The 20,848-nt window shown below is 35.5% G+C and overlaps 1 protein-coding gene across 1 annotated transcript in view; it reads left to right on the top strand.

Moving 5' to 3' along the window:
* The window catches only part of SLC26A9 (solute carrier family 26 member 9), a 40,189-nt gene extending 22,081 nt beyond the window's left edge, over positions 1-18,108 (top strand). The window contains exons 10-20 of the mRNA XM_032218841.1: positions 113-190; positions 2,150-2,245; positions 4,464-4,570; positions 7,705-7,774; positions 10,029-10,121; positions 10,906-11,022; positions 11,196-11,513; positions 12,204-12,258; positions 13,378-13,523; positions 16,816-16,893; positions 18,061-18,108. Coding sequence (XP_032074732.1) covers positions 113-190; positions 2,150-2,245; positions 4,464-4,570; positions 7,705-7,774; positions 10,029-10,121; positions 10,906-11,022; positions 11,196-11,513; positions 12,204-12,258; positions 13,378-13,523; positions 16,816-16,893; positions 18,061-18,108 — 1,206 coding nt within the window. The remainder of the gene's footprint in view (positions 1-112; positions 191-2,149; positions 2,246-4,463; positions 4,571-7,704; positions 7,775-10,028; positions 10,122-10,905; positions 11,023-11,195; positions 11,514-12,203; positions 12,259-13,377; positions 13,524-16,815; positions 16,894-18,060) is intronic.
* The last annotated feature ends 2,740 nt before the right edge of the window (positions 18,109-20,848 follow it).

Here is a 20,848-nt window from a genome sequence, read left to right as displayed (position 1 = left end):
TATTTCATAACACTTCCTTTCATCAGTTATTTTGATTTGTATTCTTAAACTGGAATGTACTATGACATAGTCCCAAATAGTTTTTTGTAATAAGCTACTTTTCTCTTCTCAGGTGGCAAGTTTTTGTGTAGCATTGGTGGTAATGATGACCATGTTGTCTTTGGGAAGCTATCTTAGCCCTCTTCCAAAGGTAAATATTCAAATTACTAGATCTGTTTTAGAGGGTGTTTTCATCACAGATTTAAACAGGGGAAATGCATTTTTGTGAACACATTATTTGATTGCCAAATTACAAATTTTGCAGGAAAAGTCAGAAAAGTTGAATTCATATGGAAACAACTTAAATAACTGAACAGGAGATGCAACAAGACACTTTGACCAAACTTCTAGTAACAAACTATGAGTAAAACAAACTATATGATTCAGTAATAATTTGTCTGACTCCTTAGAAGCTCCAATTTTGTCTCTGGATGGAATTACAACCCCCAAAGAAAAAACAGATCCATGATCAGGAGATTCACTTAGATTCATGGCTCCTGCTCAAATAGAAGATGGGAGATGCCACCAGGAGTATATCCCTCTGGCTTTAGTTGAGGCACCAGACGTGGCTGTTCTTAGAGCTACATGCTCTGGCTAATGTGACTCAGGCCCTTAATACCTTATGGTTGGACAACTGTAGAATAACTTACTTGGGGCTGCCTTTGAATCATTTCAAAGAATGGTAGAAAAGGTGCTGACAGTTAAAACATGATTCCACAGACACCTTTCCTTCAGTCAATGCACTGGTTATTAATAGGTTTCACATACAATTCAAGTTATTATGTATTAAGGCCTTTATGGTTTGGGTCCTTTGGGATTGCCTGCTTCAAACACAATGTGCCCAACCTTACACATTTGAACTTTAATGCCTGCTGCCTATTCTACTTCTAGAAGAAGACACTGGCATTCTTCTGCTTGGTTTTATGGTTGCTTTACACTGAAAGCTACTCAATCTGTTTGAGTGGCACAGAAATATTGTAAAACAAATATAAATAAAGAAGTAAATATGATTTTCAGACATTGTTAACTGTAATTAAGATCAAGGGGGGCCAACAGACTTGTAACTTCCCTTGCAGTCAAGGGCAAATTATATGGCAAAACATTATAAATTGTTTGACTCTTAAACATTTGCCTTTTAGATTTTAGCTAGAATATAATTGCCTTTGAAATAGGACTGAGCAAGAGGATTTCTGAAGTTGCTCTAGTTTAAAGTAGGAAGCCTAAAAAAGAAAAGAAAAGAAATCAGTGAGGAAAGCCATAAACTAGATTTAGTAGAAATATTATAAAACATTACCACCACCCCTCGCTCATGTACTATTTGTACATGATTTGGAAGCTGAAACATATCTATCAATTAGAAATAGTTAACTTATTACTTAATACACACACATACAGACCAAATATTTTCGGTTACTGTTTTTTCATCATCCCAAACCAATAAGACTAGTGGTCAGGAGCTGAAAATATCAGAAATCTTTGTAAGTGGATTTGCATATAATCATAGGAAAGCAACTAAGTAATTTATTTCAAGAAAGAATTTGCTTAATGGAAAAAGGAACAGAAAATAACAAACTAACGAACCAGAAAAGAAGATTTTTTTAAAATCTTCTCATGATGCCTCTCATATTAGGACAGCAATTTTACATACACTTCTTGGGATTAAGCCTTTTTATTTATTGAGACTTAATTTCGAGAATATTTGCATATGATTGTGCAGCTACTTTTCTTTCTTCTGTGATCTGTGTCCAGAAATACTGTTCTATATGATAAAATGGACTGTGATAATAATAATACAGTACTTTGATCAAGTCCTCTGAAAGGAGACACATTCCATGTATTTAGAGCAGGCAGGTCAGGGTTTAAAACATTTGGCTATCCACTAGACAACATAAATGTTTTCTGCCATCTGGTGGTCACCAGATTGTTGCAGCCCATACCTGAAAGATCTAATTAAGCCACATTCCATTTCACATTATTTGGCAAACACACTTCTTTTAGGTTGCTTCTATAAACTTATCCTAGCTGTTTACAAATAAAAAGGCATTACACTGGGGGCCTACATATTCACGCCTATTTTGTCATTAATTTTATCATGTAATCTCCATCACAGGCTGTTCTAGGAGCTTTGATAGCTGTAAATTTGAAGAATTCTCTCAAGCAACTGACTGATCCATATTACCTCTGGAAAAAAAGCAAGTTGGATTGTGTGAGTAGCAGAATATTTAGAGAAAGAAGAATATGCCTTTTAGTGTGAATTAAGTCACTATTTTATACAATGTTAGCAAAAAACTAGACAAATATTTTATTTACAGTAAAAAAAATTGCATTTCTGTACAGCAGAATTCTTCTAGAATCTTACCATAAAAATATTCAGAAACTTTGTTAAAACAGTCTAGTCCAGAGAAGCATTTCAATCACATCTTTCGTTTTAAAAGATACTGTATGTGACAGAATGCATGTTGTATAAATTGCATTACATATTTAGCTAGATACCAGGTTTTTCTTACTGTTAAAATGATTTTTTGTGACTTTATAACTAGTTATGCAAGGATGTTAATAAGCGTATATGAGTTGATATTACAAAAAGTAAGTTGAACTAAGCTGTGATATATGTAATACCCAGACTGGAATTACTATTGCATATGTTGAATTTAAACATCACCAAAGCTTAAAAAGGTGGGAAGTTTTAGCTGAGAACATGGATAGCAGATGCTAGTCAGAGCAGAAAATATGAGACCAGAAACAAATTACTTGAATTTCCGCAAGGTGACAGACTTACTAGAACAGTGTTTCTCAAACATTTTCAGCCTTAGGATCCCTCTACATTCTTATAAATGATTGAGGACTCCAAAGAGCTTTGGCTTCTGGGGGCTATATCTATCAATATTTACTGTATGAGAAACTAAAACCAAGACATTTTAAAATGTTTATTTATTTGATGTCACATACCCCCTGAAAGGGTCCCATGGATTTCCAAGGATGCCTAGCAACTTTGAGAGTTGCTGTACTAAAATATAGATGACCTTCCACTAACCAAAGGAAAAGGCTTAAAAAGAAACGATAAGAGTACTAGGCACTGACTGAAAAAAATTCTATTGACAAACGTATAACATGTTCCAAACATTTTATCATGGAAAAAGCAAATCACTTCGGTGTTTGCTATTGGATATTTTGTTTGAGCAAGTTGCATAACTGTAGATTACATCTGCATACATTTTGCCCATATTTGCTAAAAGTTTATTCAGAAATTGCTTTATCAATAAAAAAGAGATCCATCCTTTGAATTTCATTAATTTATGTTCTGTCAGTTAGTATTGGAGAGAATGATTCACATCAGCTTGCAAACACAGAGGCACTGACTCTGTAACTCTTGGAATTGTGCTCCAACTAAACTCTCTTTTAACTAAAGCAAAGGTAGGCAAGCAGGCCAGCCAAAGGTTCATGCAACCTCCCCTGGCCCATTTTTGCAGTCCATAAAGCACCACCAAATCTTGTCTTTGATCAGCACACATTTCTGTGATATTAGCAAACAAATGTGTAAAATAAATGTGATTAATGTCTGCACGGCCTGGTTTATACCTTACCCACCCAATTCTCCCCCAAAGTTATAAATTTCCCCCTTGCCTGAATAATACTCCCATAGTCTTTGTAGTCAGAGCAAATTTAAAAATAGGAGAGGGGCTCCAATAGAAAAAGTTACTTATCTTTGATTTAAAGCACTAATACTTAACTTTTTTGCTGGAAAGATTCCAAGAACAGCTCATAAGTCAATAAAAAATTATAGCAACAGTAACTAAAGAGCTACTGTTTTAGTAAAAGCTAAAGAATTTAATCTGCCATTGTTGTTATTTAAAGAATTAGGAAGAAAAGAGGGCAGAAAGGGAAAAGGGAAATTCAGACACAAATTTCTTCTGTTACACATTCCTCTTGGGAATAGAAACTCTTACAATGATTATGCTTGGTTAACACAATGGAAAATTGGAAAAGATCATATCAGTGCTTTCTGATGCTGCCTGGGCATGTTTCAGGAAAGGGAAAAAATTATTCTACAATGATATATAGAGAGATGTTGGTGTTTATTGCTACAGAGCAAATATTTAAAAAGAATAGTTGTTGCATGTGGTCTTAGAATTTGACTTGGTGTTTATGAAATTGTCCTGAACTTGAACTATTTTCATACAGGGCATGGTTACAATCGTAATTTACATAAAAGAGAATAGTGATTTCAGCATTTGTACATATTAATGATGCCTCTAGAGTACCTGATCTTGATTTATCTAGAGACAATAATGCAATTCCAAGTTCTAGTTTCCATAAGCCATAGCTAAGCAGGTGTCTTTCAAATACATGCTCTGCTTTACCCACTTCAGCAAACTTGGGCTCAATGCAAGGAAGTAACCTGCTGTGTTTCTGTCTTTCCACAGATGGTTTGGGTGGTGAGCTTCCTATCAGCATTCTTCCTAGGCTTGCCTATTGGACTCGCTGTGGGAGTGGGTTTTTCCATCCTAGTGGTAGTTTTCCACACCCAGTTGTGAGTATTAACGCATCAGTAGAGACATTTTCCATAATTTATGTCAAAATGTCAATGAAAATCAGAATGGCATTATGTGGAACATGAAGGAACTACCCACTGTTAATAAACTGCTAATCTATCTTTCCTGTGAACATATTCCAAGGATGGAATAGGAAAGTACTTCTGCCCTGTATACACAAGGGAATTTCCTTTTATTGCTTATCAAGGGCTCAATGTAAGAAGTAAAGGGTTTAAGTAAAGGGTAAAGGGATGCTGGTTTCTAACAGCACCGAAATCTGATAGTATAGTTTATGGCTAAAGCTAATCTTTCCACAGCATGACTTCATTTGTGAAAGCCAGTCTTGGGTGCTATACTTCTCTATTAACCTCAGGTAAAACATGATTGGTCTATGAAGCATCCGGATGTGCTTATGAACTGTATTATTGTTATTGTGGTAAATAAACATTTAGGAAGCATTCAAAGTGTTTTAGGTGCTGGACAGATTATGGAAATATAGAATAATTCCTATCCATTCTCTAATGGGCATGATAGAAAAGGAGAAAAAGAGAAGGAAAGATGAGGAAAGCAAACATTGGATGGATCTTTACTTGTCCATTGGTCTTTCTTCCCAGGGAAGTAATTTTTAGAAAGCAAAAGATGCTGGTTTCTAACAGCACAGAAATCCGATAGTATAGTTTATGGCACAGGGCAAGACATGCTTTTTTCTACATATCTACAGTCCAAAGCATCAGAAGATACAAGAATTATAAAGTACTTCCATTCATGAAATTAAGATGGCAAAATCAACTATGTGAGAATTTCACCACTTAGTAGTCTGTAGAGATTCTCAGTCATCCAGGTCATGGCTGTCCCAAATATGCTTTTTCACAAAGCAACTGGACTTTCTTGTTTTTTTCTTTTGAAGACATTTCACTTCTCATCCAAGAAGCTTCTTCTGCTCTGACAGGATAGTGGGGAATGGAAGGATTTATATTCCTTGCAGACAGCTGGTCATTTGCAGCCTTTTAGAGGGTCACTGAAGCACTTGGAGGTTTATCTGTGTTCTCAGGGTCACCTGAATAGTGTTCCTGGTCCTGTAACCTGCAATTATTTCTCTGGAAATCCAAAGGTGCTTTTTCAGGAGGCAAATGGACTCTCTTGTTTTTTTCTTTTCTTTTTCATCTTTGATACAACCATGACCCGGATAACTGAGAACCTCTACAGACTTTTAGCTACACAATTTGGGATGAACACCCTTTGAATGATAGGGGAGTAGGAATGGATTTCCAGAGAAAAAAATGCAAACTACAGGACCAGGAGCACTACTCAGATGACCCTGAGGGTGCTTCAGCGACCCTCTAAAAGGATGCAAATGACCAGCTGTCTGCAAGGAGTATAAATCCTTCCATTCCCCACTATCCTGTCAAAGCTGAAGAAGCTTCTTCAAAAGGAAAAAACAAGAAAGTCGGGTTGTCTCCTGAAAAAGCACCTTTGGGACACCAGCTATAGTTAAACAAACCAATAGAGAGAAACTTTTCTGCAGCAGGAATTTACAACAGTGAACAGTATACATGCGATGCTGGCAGTGCTGATGCTGGCTTCCCTGTCTCTATTAGGCATAATGTCTGGGGAATTCTGGGAGTTGAAGTCCACCCATCTTGAAATCGCCAGGTTTGAAAAACATTGATTTAGGAAGATAATTCTTTATCATTAGTCTGCCTTCACCTGGTGACATTTTGGTATTTACTTGTGATTAAGTACTGTGATTATTTACTTGTGAAGTGTATCTTCGTGATTACCACTGCATGAAAGAGTATTGTAATAAATGCCCAGGTCCATGTGTAATAAATAATCCACTGCCATGAAATTTCATCCTTTTCTATCTCCACAATAACTATTTCATTTTCAATTCTTAATTTCAGTGTATTTTTGTATTCTAAATATATCTATAAAACTTTATCATGCATTCACATAGGGGAAAACAATGTATGCTTCAGACAGCATGTTTATTCACACTTCTTCCAGAGGAATTCACTGGGTATTGGGAGAAATAATCAAGATGGTGGCCACAATAGTGTGACTGAAGTTCAACATGCTTTTCATTTGCATTGCAAATGCATATAAAATAAATGGATGGAGCTTCAGTTACATTGTGGCTGCAATCTTCACCCTTTTTTTATCAAACTCTCTAAAAACCATTGAAGTTTTCTTTTCTCTGAAAATCCAGTTCTACTATTCCCAATCTAGTACTCTTTGGATGCTGGTTGGTAACATCCAAAATTGTAGACCACTTAGTTCATTAGCAGCAGGGAGAAGGATTGAACTGCAGAAATAACCACATAGGCATATTGTAAAACCAGTGCACCTAATTCACTTAGAGAATTTCCAATAAATGCAGTAGATGTATTTTGAACAGATGTCTTCCATTGCCCAAATCCCCATGATTGCTCTGGAAGTCATTCCTCATCACTTTGTCAGAGCTATCTAAAACTCTTCTGCTGCTCCACAAGATCTGGAAATGAGGTTCTTTTGTTCCATATATCTCTGCATCAGATGAAAGTTCTCACCTGTTTATCTATCTAGGTCTTTGCATTATGACTGCTTCCCCAGCCTGACTTATTCTTGCTCCATCTCATTCCTTCACTCCTACATAGTACAAATATTGTCTTCTACTCTGAAGGACTAAGCTTTCCCATCACCTGGTAACAAAGAAAAAGGAAGAATAGTTGAATATGATTAGTAGTGCATTGCTTCCAGACACACCCTTCATCTCTTTCACTAAGGAAACCTCTCCCAACGTCAAAATTAATCACTCAGGCCAGGGTGGGTGAGAAAGAATTCAAAATAGTTCCAGTTAATTTGTGTAGATTTTTTCTAGTATTTTATGCACAAGAGCTAATTCCTTACAAATATTTATTTATGTGCTTGCTTGCTTGCTTTTATGCCACCAAAGACACAGTCCTTTCTAAGCTTTCTTTTCTCCTTCACATTGGATTCAAACTCCTACAACCAGACCAATGATAGTTTGATAATTAGCAGGTTAAAAAAAATCACCTTCTTTAGCATTTACTGCTGTGTGCATATTCCTTGTAAACTGCATCTGTTAGCTATCTGTAATTTAACATTCATGCTCCATTATTTTCTTTCCCAGTCGCAATGGTTCTGTCCTCGGCCCTGTAGCTTCTACTGATATATATAAGAACCCCAAAGTCTACAGCAAGGTAATAGAAGCAACAAAAGAGCTTCATACCATATTGATGTGATTTGACTTTGTTGAGCGATTATGGTTTCTATATAATGCTAAATTATAAAACATTTTTGTTTGTTTGGATGTGATGTGCAGCCTATCCCAATGAAGCCATAGTTTTGAAACTGAGAGGCAAAATTCTCAAACAATATTATAACTTCATGATCTGTGAATCAGCATTATTGCTAAAGGTAAAGGTTCCGCTTGCACATATGTGCTAGTTGTTCCTGACTCTAGGGGGCAGTACTCATCTCCGTTTCAAAGCCAAAGAGCCAGTGCTGTCCAAATTCATCTCCATGGTCATGTGGCTGGCATGACTAAATGCCAAAGGCACACAGAACGTTGTTACTTTCCCACTAAAGGTGGTTCCTATTTTTCTACTTGCATTTTTACATGCTTTCGAACTGCTAGGTTGGCAGAAGCTGGTACAAGTAATGGGAGCTCACTCTGTTACGCGGCATTCAAACTGCCGAACTGCTAACCTTTCTGATTGACAAGCTCAGCGTCTTAGCCACTGAGCCACTGCGTCCCCTGCATTATTGCTGCTGGCTCTTATTTCAACAATATTGAAAAAGTAACACTTTCATCCTTAGATTTCTTCTGCTCCTCATGTGAATAGTTTGGGATTATTAAAAAATCAAGGAGGTCTCTGTATAAAACCACACTATTTGGAGGACCCATAATTCTGACATTTATGATCTGATATTAGGCTTCATGAGACCATATCACATTTGGAGGCAAATGGTTTAAATGCAATGAGATAATTTAATACCAAAGGTCCAGTCCAACCTCTTTTTCTTTTGCCCAAAGCACTGTTGACTACCAAACCCAAAATGTTGGTGCCATTATGGGAAAATAGGAGATTTTGGAAATAGTTTTAAAAGTTATAATGGAAATGGTTTTTACTCTGGGCTGCCTTAATTCTTAATTTACCTATTCTTAATTCATCCATTCACTCATTAAAAAAAAAAAAACAATCAAAAAAGATTTGGATGTACTATAGTCAGAGGTGGGTTTTCTGCTGGTTCGCCCCAAATTGGGAGAACCGGTAGTGGTGGCGGCGGAAACCGGTAGTGGTGGCAGCTCTGCCCACCACACCCTACCCCACCCCCGGATGCTTCTGCGCATGCAGCGAACCAGTAATAAAATACATTGAAACCCACCACTGACTATAGTGATATTATGGTATCAGAGGACAGCTTCCAGGAGCTGCCAGAGCAATGGAGCTTAAGTTGTGGCTGCTTCTTGTGCCATCCACCATTGTGGACAGTGATCTCCAACTTTGGCAACTCTGCTGGCTGGGGATTTCTGGGAGTTGAAGTCCACCAGGCTTAAAGTTGCCAAGGTTGGAGACCACTGTTCCATCGTAAATGAGTCATTTCTCCCTAATAATCCTACATACATAACACATATTGCTGAAGTGTATTCTCAGTTATAGCAGATGTTATGTGAACCAAAAATAGAAAAAATAAGCAATCCTTTCAAAGAGGAGTCTTCATTTGAAGCCTGGATTGTTTAATAGCATAGGATGAGATTTTATTTTATTTATCCCTTTAGCAAAGGGAAGAAAGTGAGCAGAGCTAGAAAACCCTTCTGTTCTTTTGTTCGCTCCTTACTTTTATTGCCATTGAACCAGAAAGGGAAAGATAACAACAGAACAAAACAGAACAGAATAGAATTCTTTATTGGCCAAGTGTGTTTGGGCACACAAAGAATTTGTCTTTGTACATATGCTCTCAGTGTACATAAGGAGAATAAAATACATTCATCAAGAATAAATGATACAACACTTAGTGATAGTCATATTTAACATTCTAATTAAATCAAATTCTGATATATACTTGATACTATTTTTCATGCCTTAAAGAACTTCCCTTTTTCATCACATTAAAAAATAGAGCGGAGCAACTATTTTGGAGAAATCTAAATTTAATTCTATGTCAAAAATTCTAAAAGACTTAATCTGAATAAGACTTTGTAGTACACCTGAAATTGCATCATTATGATCTACAGAGGTTATATATCTGTACTATATACAGCATTAAACATATAGCCCTTATTTTGCTGCACTAATTAACCTGTGATTGAAAAGCAATACATATTTTTATTGTTGATATTTTAAAAAGACAAAGTATAGTTTAACTTCTCCCTATTTTTTTTTCTTCCTTCTCATTTTGCTGGTCCCATGAAATATTCTCTTACTGAAATTTGCCACTCTTGTTTTGTAGGTTCAAGAAATAGAAGGGATTAAAATTGTCACCTACTGCTCCCCATTATATTTTGCTAATTCAGAAATATTCAGGGAGAAAGTTATCGCAAAGGTAAGAAATTTTGATGCAGATGAATCATATCCAAACTGGAAACAAAAGGCTGGATCGTTTCTGTATATGCACATACATGCACACATGCAAATGCACACATATGCACAAGTGTGCATTTGCGTACTCACACAAATAGTTCTTTAAATTTATTTTGGCCTTGTGGATGAGAAGGCTCCTTGCAAAGTTATCTTCCAGGGAGTTCTTTGTTTAGAGGAAGTGAATATATTGTTACTTCCCTTAAGTTTTTTTATTACTACTATGTGTTTATACACTGCTTCAAGTTTTGGTTTTAATATTTTATTAATGTTTTATTTTAGGGAAAGGGATACTTTTATTCATAGTCCACCCTACAACTATTTTTACTGAAAGATGGCATTAAACTTCTTAAATATAATGTCTGCTTGTTGACGTTTATTGCAAAGGAAAAACAGCCGATGGGCAAACATTTATACTGCAAAATTATATCTTAACTTTCCTCAGTGTTTCCCAGAGAGATGTTGGTATGGTTTATTATCTAATAATAAATTAAATTTTATTTCATATGATATTCTTATAGTCTCAATATATGGTTTTAAAAACCAACCAGGGATGTGTTGATACAAATGCTATTATTGGATGCTAACAAAAATTCCAATTAATTAAGTAGAGGTCCTCTGCTTTATTTTTTTATGTCTTAGCATGAAAAAATAGTACTCCTTTATTTATATGTCAGGTTGACATTTAGATATCCAAAAAGTCCAGGTATGAAGATAATGTAGCTAAATACTTTTCCCCCCCTAAACAGACTGGTGTGGATCCCATCAAAGTCTACTTGGCCAGAAAAAAGTTTGTGAAAAATCAAGAAAAGGTGACAGCAGTACAGAAAACAAGCAAATTCAAATCTATCTTCAGAAAAGACAAGGTAACCAAGCAATTATCTAGGTTATAAGTGAGGTTTCCTACGGTTAGACAAAAATGGCATTTTCTTTCATCCTGGAAAGAAAAAAATAATAATTTACACATATATTTATCACACATTAAATATTCTGAGCACCTGGATCAGATTTGTAAAATAACTACTTTTCTTTGTTACAGACTGTGTCTCTGCAAGAACTTCATAAGGATTTTGAAAGCACCTCTCCAACAGATACCAATAATAACCAGACAGCTGCCAATGGCAACAGCATCTCCTATATTGTCTTCAACCCAGCTGTGAACTCTTTACATCCAAATAATACCTCATGTGAACAGAGAAACACAGCTGATCATAGGAACAGCAACTGCAGCATTAATCCAGCCTCCGGAATTGATCCTATGAACCTTGCACCCCCTTTTGTGAACTTCCACACCATTATTCTTGACATGAGTGGAGTTTGCTTTGTGGATCTGATGGGCACAAAAGCTTTGGGAAAGGTATGGGGTTTTTTTTGGAACCTGTCTTGTTCACTGAAGCTAGTCTTTAAAATGTCCTGTTTAAATAGGATTAATCAGGACTAAAGTTTGATACAAGTAGCATTGTACTTCTGGCTGCAAATTGGAAAGGTGGACAACTCAGTATAGTCAGAACGGACTATATTGTCTCTGGAGAAGACATGTGAGAAGCCAGGAAATTATTTGTGAAACCACAAATAACTAACATTCTAACATTCTAACTAACATTCTGTTGATCAAACAAACAAAAACAAATACTGCACCTTCAGTAGATAAAATATGAGTTTTTACATTGTTATTTTAACTTTCTGACTAAGTACTATATAGCAAGCCACAGAATAAAGAGATGCAGAGTGTGGCTTCAATTCTATATGCCAAGTACAATATTATTTTCATTTTCAAAGATATACCTTATAAATAAAAGTGAGCCTTATGATTTCCATTCCCGTTCTAATTATTTGGTTTTAGACTATATATTGCATCATTAATAACTGGGCATTTTGGAAAATTCAGTGCTGTGTTGTCTTTGGCTTTATTTATTTTTTTAGAAAAAAAAAGAGCTTAACATATTATATCTAATACTTACACATTAAATGAATGCTTGTAAATGCTAAGGCCACAACTATTTGAAATCAATCCATCACCACTGTCTCATTTTGTCTTCTTGTGTAGCTTTGTACCAACTATCAAAGGATTGGGATTAAGGTCTTTCTTGCAAATATACCTGGTAAGAATTTTATTCTTTATTACTTATTTAAAATGCGATACTGTTTGAGCTGAAAAATATCCAGGGTGGTTTACAGATTAATAAGGAAGCCATGTTTTCAGAGTTTAATATATAAAGACAAATAAAACAATTGAAAGAGGTGGTGAATAAGAGAAATATGGATATTTAATATTTTAAGAACTTTAATGACAAAGCTGATAGAACAAGCTACTTGGTAATTGTTGGTAAAGAGACAAACCCATATACCTAACTTCATTTGACTTCCATTTAACAAGAGGCCGAACCATTTCTGGTGGCAAATATCAAAAGTTGAATGTTCACTTACTATATCATATCATATGTAGGTTTACACATGCAATATATAGTATATCCCAGGGACTGGAAAAATCACAGTTCAATCAACAGTTTCATTTTGCTATCTTCTGGTTTTTAAGAATTTAAAAACAAACACAAAACTGATAACATTACATTGCCTCAAAGGCTTCTTTTTCAAGGCAAAAACACTTTAAATAGACTTTTAGTGATCTAGGGCAAGGAAAAAGTTTACAGTAATACTAGCTCCTGAGAAGAGCAGAAATGAAATCAAACTACTTGAGGTAGCCTTCTAGTAATACGCATGCAGAAACATATGAGCTGTGTGGGTTATTTTTAAAATGCAAGATAGCTTCAAAGTTTAAACTCAACCATAGGTGAATGATCAGGCTCATAAAGCAGTTTACACAGCACAAGGCTTCCAAAAGGAGAGGAGAGGAACAATTAATTTTTTTTCAAAACGCTCTACTGACTGATTGTCATGGCAGAGCTAAAATTCATCTTCTTTCAAAGAAGGAAAGTTATCTAGCCAGTCCTAAGTGGTACAGATTTTTCCTGTTCCCTGAAAAATGTTCTGCTATGTAAAATCAACTCTATTTGAGTATATTGCTCAATAAGCTCATTAGCCAGGTAGGGGCAGTGCAGATCTTTCAGTCTTCCTGTTCAATCTGTTTGGGCTTCAGATGGAAGCAACAATAGGGTTTACTTAATTTACTTAAAAGATTTTGGAAATCCCTCTCCAACAGCAGTTATAGTGAAAAAGAAATGAGCTGCAATCAGTAATTTTAAGTTTGTCTTTTTCATTAGCTCAAGTGTACGATGATATTCGCATTGGTGGAGTCTTTGAAGAAGGAGGTCTTGAGCCTTGTCACCTCTTTGTGTCCATCCATGATGCTGTTTTGTTTGCAACAATGAACAGCAGCAGAGCTCCTTGTCATTCTGTCCTAGAACAGGTATAAATAATTCACTTATTTAGTTATATTTACTACTTTATTTCATACCCTGATTTTATTTTCTTTAAAAATATGATTAAACACTGATGACGCATGGAACACTGTTACCTTCCCACAAAAGGTAGTCCATATTTTTCTAGTTACATTTTTACTTTCGAACTGCTAGGTTGGCAGAAGCTGGGACAAGTAACGGAAGCTCACTCCGTTATGGGGCGCTAGGGATTCGAACTGCCAAATTGCCGACCTTTCTGATCGACAAGCTCAGATTCTTAGCCATTGAGCCACCGCATCCCCATTTATGGATACATAACAACAATTCAAAAAACAGAAATGATATCATGTATGCTCTTCCATCTTTTCTCATGACCACCAAAACTGTAGCTGGCAATTCTATTGTCATGGCCAAGCTAACTTTAGCAGTCAAAATTCTAAAAGGAGAAAAAGAGAAGTGTAGACATTGGGGAAATATAGATTTTGTGCAGCTAAAATGAGAAAACAGTATGAGTTTGGTAACAGGCGTTTTCATTTTATTTTCTTACTTGAATTCCATTCTATTTGTAGTTTTACTATCATTAAATTCTATTCAAAGGCTATACTTGCCCAATCCTAATTATACTACTGTTTTTAAACAACCCACTAGCTTACTTTTCCTGTAAATCTAGTTGAGTTTATTATATTACAAATTAAGATGAAACACAATTGTTGACAGTCTAACATAAGCATAATGAACAAAGCATATAAAAATGGATCTAAATAAGTGTAAATCAAATGTGATATATAATTAAAATGGTTGCTTGTTATTGATTTAATCACAAGATGACAAATCACGCTTTATATCTTAGTTATTGCATATATGCAATCATAAAATCTTATTTTAAACTCTGTGAAAGTCAAGTTAGAGACAAAATCCATTGAAGAACAACTTCTTCCTCCTCTTCCTCCTCCTCCTCCTCCTTGCATTTATTATGAAAAGCTAAACCAGGACCAGTTCTGTTTACTCTTACAAAGTATCATGTAATCACTTTGGACAAAAGCTTGTTGATCAGCAATATCTTCATTTTATATAGGTCAAACTAGCTTATTAGCATTTCATTTAATCATTCACTGATTTGAGCACATTTGCCATCTCACCTAAATCTGACTGGGATGATAAATGAACTTGCTACCATCAGTACACAAATATGGCCTTACTACTTACAGCTTGAATATATGAAATGGCAAGTTAAATCATTTTAGAAGTAAACTACCTATTTGTTGGTATAGTAATTAAAGGCCTTGAGCTAGAAATCAGAAGAAATCAGAAGGCAAAGCCAGCTGAGTGACTTTGAGCCAGTTATTTTCAGCTCTAGGAAGAAGGCAATGGTAAACCACTTCCCAAAAAATAAAATTCTGTTCAGAGACCTGCATAGACTTTACTATATAGTCTTCAAGAAGCAAAACTGGCTTGAAAGACCACATACACATAAAATCTGCTTGTTTGATCTGTAATGGCACATTAAAATTTAGAAACATCAGCTGATGCTGCAGTTTTCAAAGGAATCTGCCTTCAAAGTAAATCTACTACGTTGTACACAACACACCAAGGGAAAAGAGATATTTTAAAAAGACCACCAGATTCTATTCAGTTACGGAGATCATGGGTCACTGCAGCCTTTCTCAACTCAGCAACTTTAAGATATATAGACTTCAGTTCCCAGAATCCCCCGGCCAGCAAGATGTAAGTATAATTGCAGAATTGCTTTCTAGTTTTGTTGCACATCAAAGAAAATACATCAGGATGCTGCAGTGATTTAAATTGTAAAAGTGGTAAGACCACACTTGGAGTATTGCATCCAGTTTTGGTTGCCACAATATAAAAATTATATTGAGGCGCTAGAAAGAGTGCAGAGAAGAGTAACAAAGATGATTAGGGTACTGGATACAAACACAAACTGGATACATGATTAGGGTACTGGCTACATACAAAGATTCAGGAATTGAGTATGTCTAGGTTAATTTAAAAAAAGGACTAGGAGTGATATGATAGCAGTGTTCCAATATCTAAGAGGCTGCCACAAAGAAGAGAGTCAACCTATTTTCCAAAAGACCTGAAGGCAGGATAAGAAGCAATGAATGGAAACTAATCAAGATGAGAAGCCACCTAGAAGTAAGGAGATATTTTCTGGCAGTGAGGACAATTAATCAGTGGAACAACTTGTGTCCAAGTGGGTGCTCCAAAATTGGAGGTTTTTAAGACGACATTGGACAAGCATTTGTATGAAATAGTATAGAGTCTCCTGCTTGTGCAGGAAGTTGGAATAGAGGTTTTTCCAACTCCGTTACTCTGTTATTCTGTTAAATGCTTTTATCTTTCCTGTATATCAAATATATTTACTCCATAGAGGTATATACATTTCAATCAATCTTGCAATCACTTGGATCCTGGCAAAGTATTAAGCTCATGTTTTATAGATAGCTGAATTTAGATTTTGTGTCTTAGAACAGAATTATAGGACTAGCATAATCTTTTTTGAAACTAAGTCTACATAATATACTGTATATGAAATAAATTCTAAGTGGTATATATAAATATTTGCAGTTAAACCCAGTTGTATACATTCACTTTTTCAAACCTACAATGATTTCCACTGTCTGTTTCTACTTTAATACATTATTAGAGAATTAGAGAAAGAATCGTGTTACCCGAAACTTTGAAAAACCTAGGACTTGTATTCTAGGACTTGTCTTTCATGGGATGTCTAATAATTTGGTTTGAGTACATTAATAGAAGATTATTGCCAGCTATGAATTCCATTTATATTTTTCCAGCTCTATTCCTTAAGCATTTAAAATACCACCTGTCAACTATTTATTATACAATCCAGAAAATTTTACTGGTATTTGAAGCACAAAGATAATGACAGAGCTGATTAAAATAATCATACCACCCTAAAACATTATTTGTATACCATGCTATTGTTAAGATAGGAAATGCTGGTTTACACCTATATATATTGCAACTCAGAGCTATGACACACGTATCATAATTATAATTTGTAGTTTGTAATTTGCTAAATATATGTCTTACAAGGCTGAAACATTATCAGTGGCTCCTGAAAAAGCCCATAAAATATTTATATTATGCTGTAACTTGGGTTAATCATCTTATATATGTGTGTATTGATTCATGAACTTATTGAAATGTATATTACATGAAATGAATCCCCTAGAATCTTATGCTGATAAAAAAGACTCTGAAGCTTTATTGTCATATGTTAATCTTGTAAACAATAACAACTTTCTTCCTACTCAGAGGTCAAATCAGATCGAAGTCTCTGTTTCAGATGAATCTCTGGAAGATAGCAGTGCTGAATTCCAAAATTTGGAAGAGGTCAGTTAAAAGTACAAAATGATATTAAATGAAGACACTGACTCATTCCTCTGCCAGATGTACTGTCTATTATCTCTCATGTTCATGTTTGAATTGTTGCAATTTGTTGTATGTGGTCTGCTACTGAACACATTCAGAAACTTCAGTTAGTACACTTAGTCCGTTGCAGGAATTGCATTATTTATAGATATAAATTTGCTTTCAATTGCAATTCAAGGTGGTTGGTGATTATCTCTCTGGCTTGCATGGCTTGAGAAAGGGATGAGACCTCTGTTTTGATTCATATCCCCCCATCCCAATCATGCTTACTGTAAGGGAATTAGATCAGTAGTGGGATTCAAATTTTTTTACTACTGGTTCTCCAGGCATGGCTTGATGGGCATGGTGTAGCATGGCTTGGTGGGCGTGGCAAGGGAAGGATACTATATAATCTCCATTCCCACCCCATTCCAGGGGAAGGTTACTACAAAATCCCCATTTCCTCCTGATCAGCTGGAACTTGGGAGGCAGAGAATAGATGGGGGCGGGGCCAATCAGAGGTTGTATTTATCAGTTCTCTGAACTATTCCAAATTTCCACTACCGGTTCTCCAGAACCTGCTGAATACCACTCCTGAATTAGATGGAGTGGGACTTAAGCCCCTGCTATCTCTTCCTTCATCTGGAACAGGTTGCCTCCCTAAACTCAAGATGTCCCTATTAATATTTAGGACACTAGTTAAAACACTGGTCTTCCCACAGGCCTTCCAGTAATCAGTGTTACCATGCTGTGGTTGAATTCAGTGATGGTTAAAGTGAAATGTTAACTATTCTATTTCTTGTTCAGGATTATATTGCTTTATAATGAATTGCTTCTGTATTTTACTATAGTATAAACTGCCTAAAATTTGTAAATTGAGGCAGCACACAACTATGAGTAAACAGATAATAAAATCTAAACATAAGAAATAAGGAATTCATAATGGTTAAATTCAAACAGAATTAATATTTGTTTCTCCAAAATCAAAAGGAAAAATTAGCCACTACTGGTCAATGCCATAACTTAATTACAACTAAAGTTTATTATAAGCCATAGTCCAAACATACATCGGATTTGAATGTAATTTTGTGACACATTGTTAGTAATGTTGGCATCAGTTTATAATTAAAACCTCCATTTTTTTTGTAGGAAATGTTTGGAAGCATTTTTCATTCGGAAACACAAACAGCGCTGTGAGCAACTCAGGAACATTCCTGTGATAGCAAATTATTTGTTTATGATGTTTTCTTATGAAGGTTCCTGTGTCTGAATGGCAAGGGAGATGGCCTTTCTAGCAAGGGGCCATGGGTGCTTCTATAGCACTGAGGACAGAATGTCTCTCGGACCTGGTATTCTCTTCTATAATTCCTCTTGGATTATGAACCTCAGAGCACTTGACTCTTGAAACAGTTGACATGGAAGGAAGAAACTCAGGGAATATATTTCATCCATCTAGAAGAAGCAGAAGGATAGCTTGAATATCTTTTCTTACACTGTTTATTTATGGAGCCATAAGTATGCATGTAGCAGGCATGCATATCTACTAATTCTCCAGCATTGTTCTTATGAGGGAAAACAAAGGAAAATACGGAAAATGTTTGATTGCCAGATAAAGTGCTCACAAATTGCGGCAGTTTCAGTTCACAAGGAGGGGCGATTGTTTCAATGCATAGACTCCACAAGTATGATGATGCCTAGCCTTCTTCTAATTCTGTTCATTGCAACCTACTACTATATTTCTTATTTTTGTGGCCTAAATGCACCAACTCATTTCTCAAATCAAGGCTGTGTTTATTGTACTACTGGACATCATTAACATGTATTACTATATTGCCTAGAAGTAATACTTCCTTTTTCATTATAAATGACATCTATCTCTGATCTTTTTCTCTCTCTTCTGAAAAATGTGTTTATGTTTAGAGGATGAAAATATTTCATGTACATAAAGCATTTCTAATGTTCTTTGAATTTTTTTCAAAATTAAACTTATTTGACATAGGTTTAATTAAACAAAACCAAAGAAGATACATTAATTTATTCTAATACAGGTAGTCCTCGACATGTCCATAATTGAGGCCAAAATTTTTGTTGCTAAGTGAGACATTTGTTAAGTGAGTTTCCCCCCATTTTATGACATTTCTTGCCACAGTTGTTAAGTGAATCGCTGCAGTTGTTAAGTTAGCAACACATTTGTTAAGTGACTCCAGCTTCCCTATTGACTTTGTGAGAAGGTTGCAAAAGGTGATCACACAATCCCAATACCCTGCAACAGTCATAAATATGAGTTGATTGCCAAGGTCTGAATTTTGATCACATGACCATGAGGACGGTACAATGGTCATAAATGTGAAAAATGGTCATAAGTCACTTTTTCAGTGCCATTGTAACTTCGAAGAGTAACTAAATGAACTGTTGGAAGTCGAGGATTACCTGTAACATTTTTATTATACTTGCGTTTATAAATTTCAAGGTTATTCCATATTATTATTGGTATTGTAGCCTTTTGTTCTTAATAACTAAACTAAGCAAATTTACCTTAGCTTCATTTTGAAAAATAAAATTTCTGTAAGAAACAATTATTTTTCAGCCTGATTACCAGTCCTGTGTATTGTGTTCAGAAAAAGATACAGAAGTGTAAAGCTGTCTAACACATTTGAAGGCACAAAGCGCCAAACATTTGTAGAATGCTTTGTACCTATGGCATTCAGGAAGGGTTCCCAAAATATCAAAATGGTGGTCACAATGACACAATCAGAGGCCAGCCTTTTTACATAGATTGCATAAATGCATATTTAAAAGGGGCAAAGTCTCAATTGTGTAGTCACTGCTGCCATCTTGACATTTTTGACTCCCCACTAATGTCCCTGCTTTGCACAGACATAGTAAATTGTACTGCCTAAGTATAACATTAAAATAATTTAGATTAAAACTTTTTTAGTGCTCAAGTTTTGCCTTGCATACAGTCTGGACTAAAGGATTCTTAAATGAGTCAGAGGACTCAATTCAAGAACTGATTCATCTGATTCCTCTCAAGCAGTTTAAAACTAATCAAACATTCTCAAGGGTTTTTTTAAATTATGCCACAATGAAGAGAATCTACCTCTCAGGCAGGTTTGCCTAACTAGTTAATCTAAGCAAAGATAGTTTTTAAAATTGTGTTTTGTAAATGCAAAATAATTTTATATAAAAATGTAAATGATGCAAGTGACTATTGATGTTGGATAGTTTTTTGTTGTGATTGTTTCTTCCACCAGGATAATTCTGTAAAGTGTATGATATACACAGCATATGATACGCATCATGTGAATAGCCCAAACCAAAGGATATTTTTTTAAAAGTCTCTTAATATACCAAAGTTTAGTTCTACCATATGAAAAGTTTATCTTAAAAATGCTAATGGAGAAAAGCACCCAGTGGTTCTGAAATCAATTAAAGTAGAATCTGAAATTAGAGCAAATAAAGACTGACTTCTTCAAAATGTTACATGCATTGAATTCTGGATAATTAACTAGATTTTGTCTTGTACAGCTATAAGAATGTTATTAAAATTTCTGGTCTCAAAGTCATGTTGAGTGTGTATAAATAGTAAACTCTCATTCAGTCCAAAGTGGATTTCTGGTGATTTCATGGACCAGTCCCTGCATCTTTATTTAGAAAGTAGTGCAACTGGTTTCCCAATTTGACTGCAGTAAGGCCTTCTCTTGTGCTTGTGGTATCCCAGCAAGTTCTAATCACGTTGGTCTAACCTGCTGCAATCACCAGAGCAACATGAAAGAATAACTGGCAGGGTGTTTGCAAGTAAAGACAGCAAGACACTGTCTTTAGCCCAATTATTTGACAGAAAGATGGAGCATTCACAAGCCATAAGAAACAGCTATGGGTGGTCCTCGACTTACAACCACAATTGAGCTCAAAATTTCTGTTGTTGAGACATTTG

Source organism: Thamnophis elegans, chromosome 5, assembly GCF_009769535.1.
Source record: "Thamnophis elegans isolate rThaEle1 chromosome 5, rThaEle1.pri, whole genome shotgun sequence".
NCBI lineage: Eukaryota > Metazoa > Chordata > Lepidosauria > Squamata > Colubridae > Thamnophis > Thamnophis elegans.
This window is presented reverse-complemented; position numbering and strand designations above follow the sequence as displayed.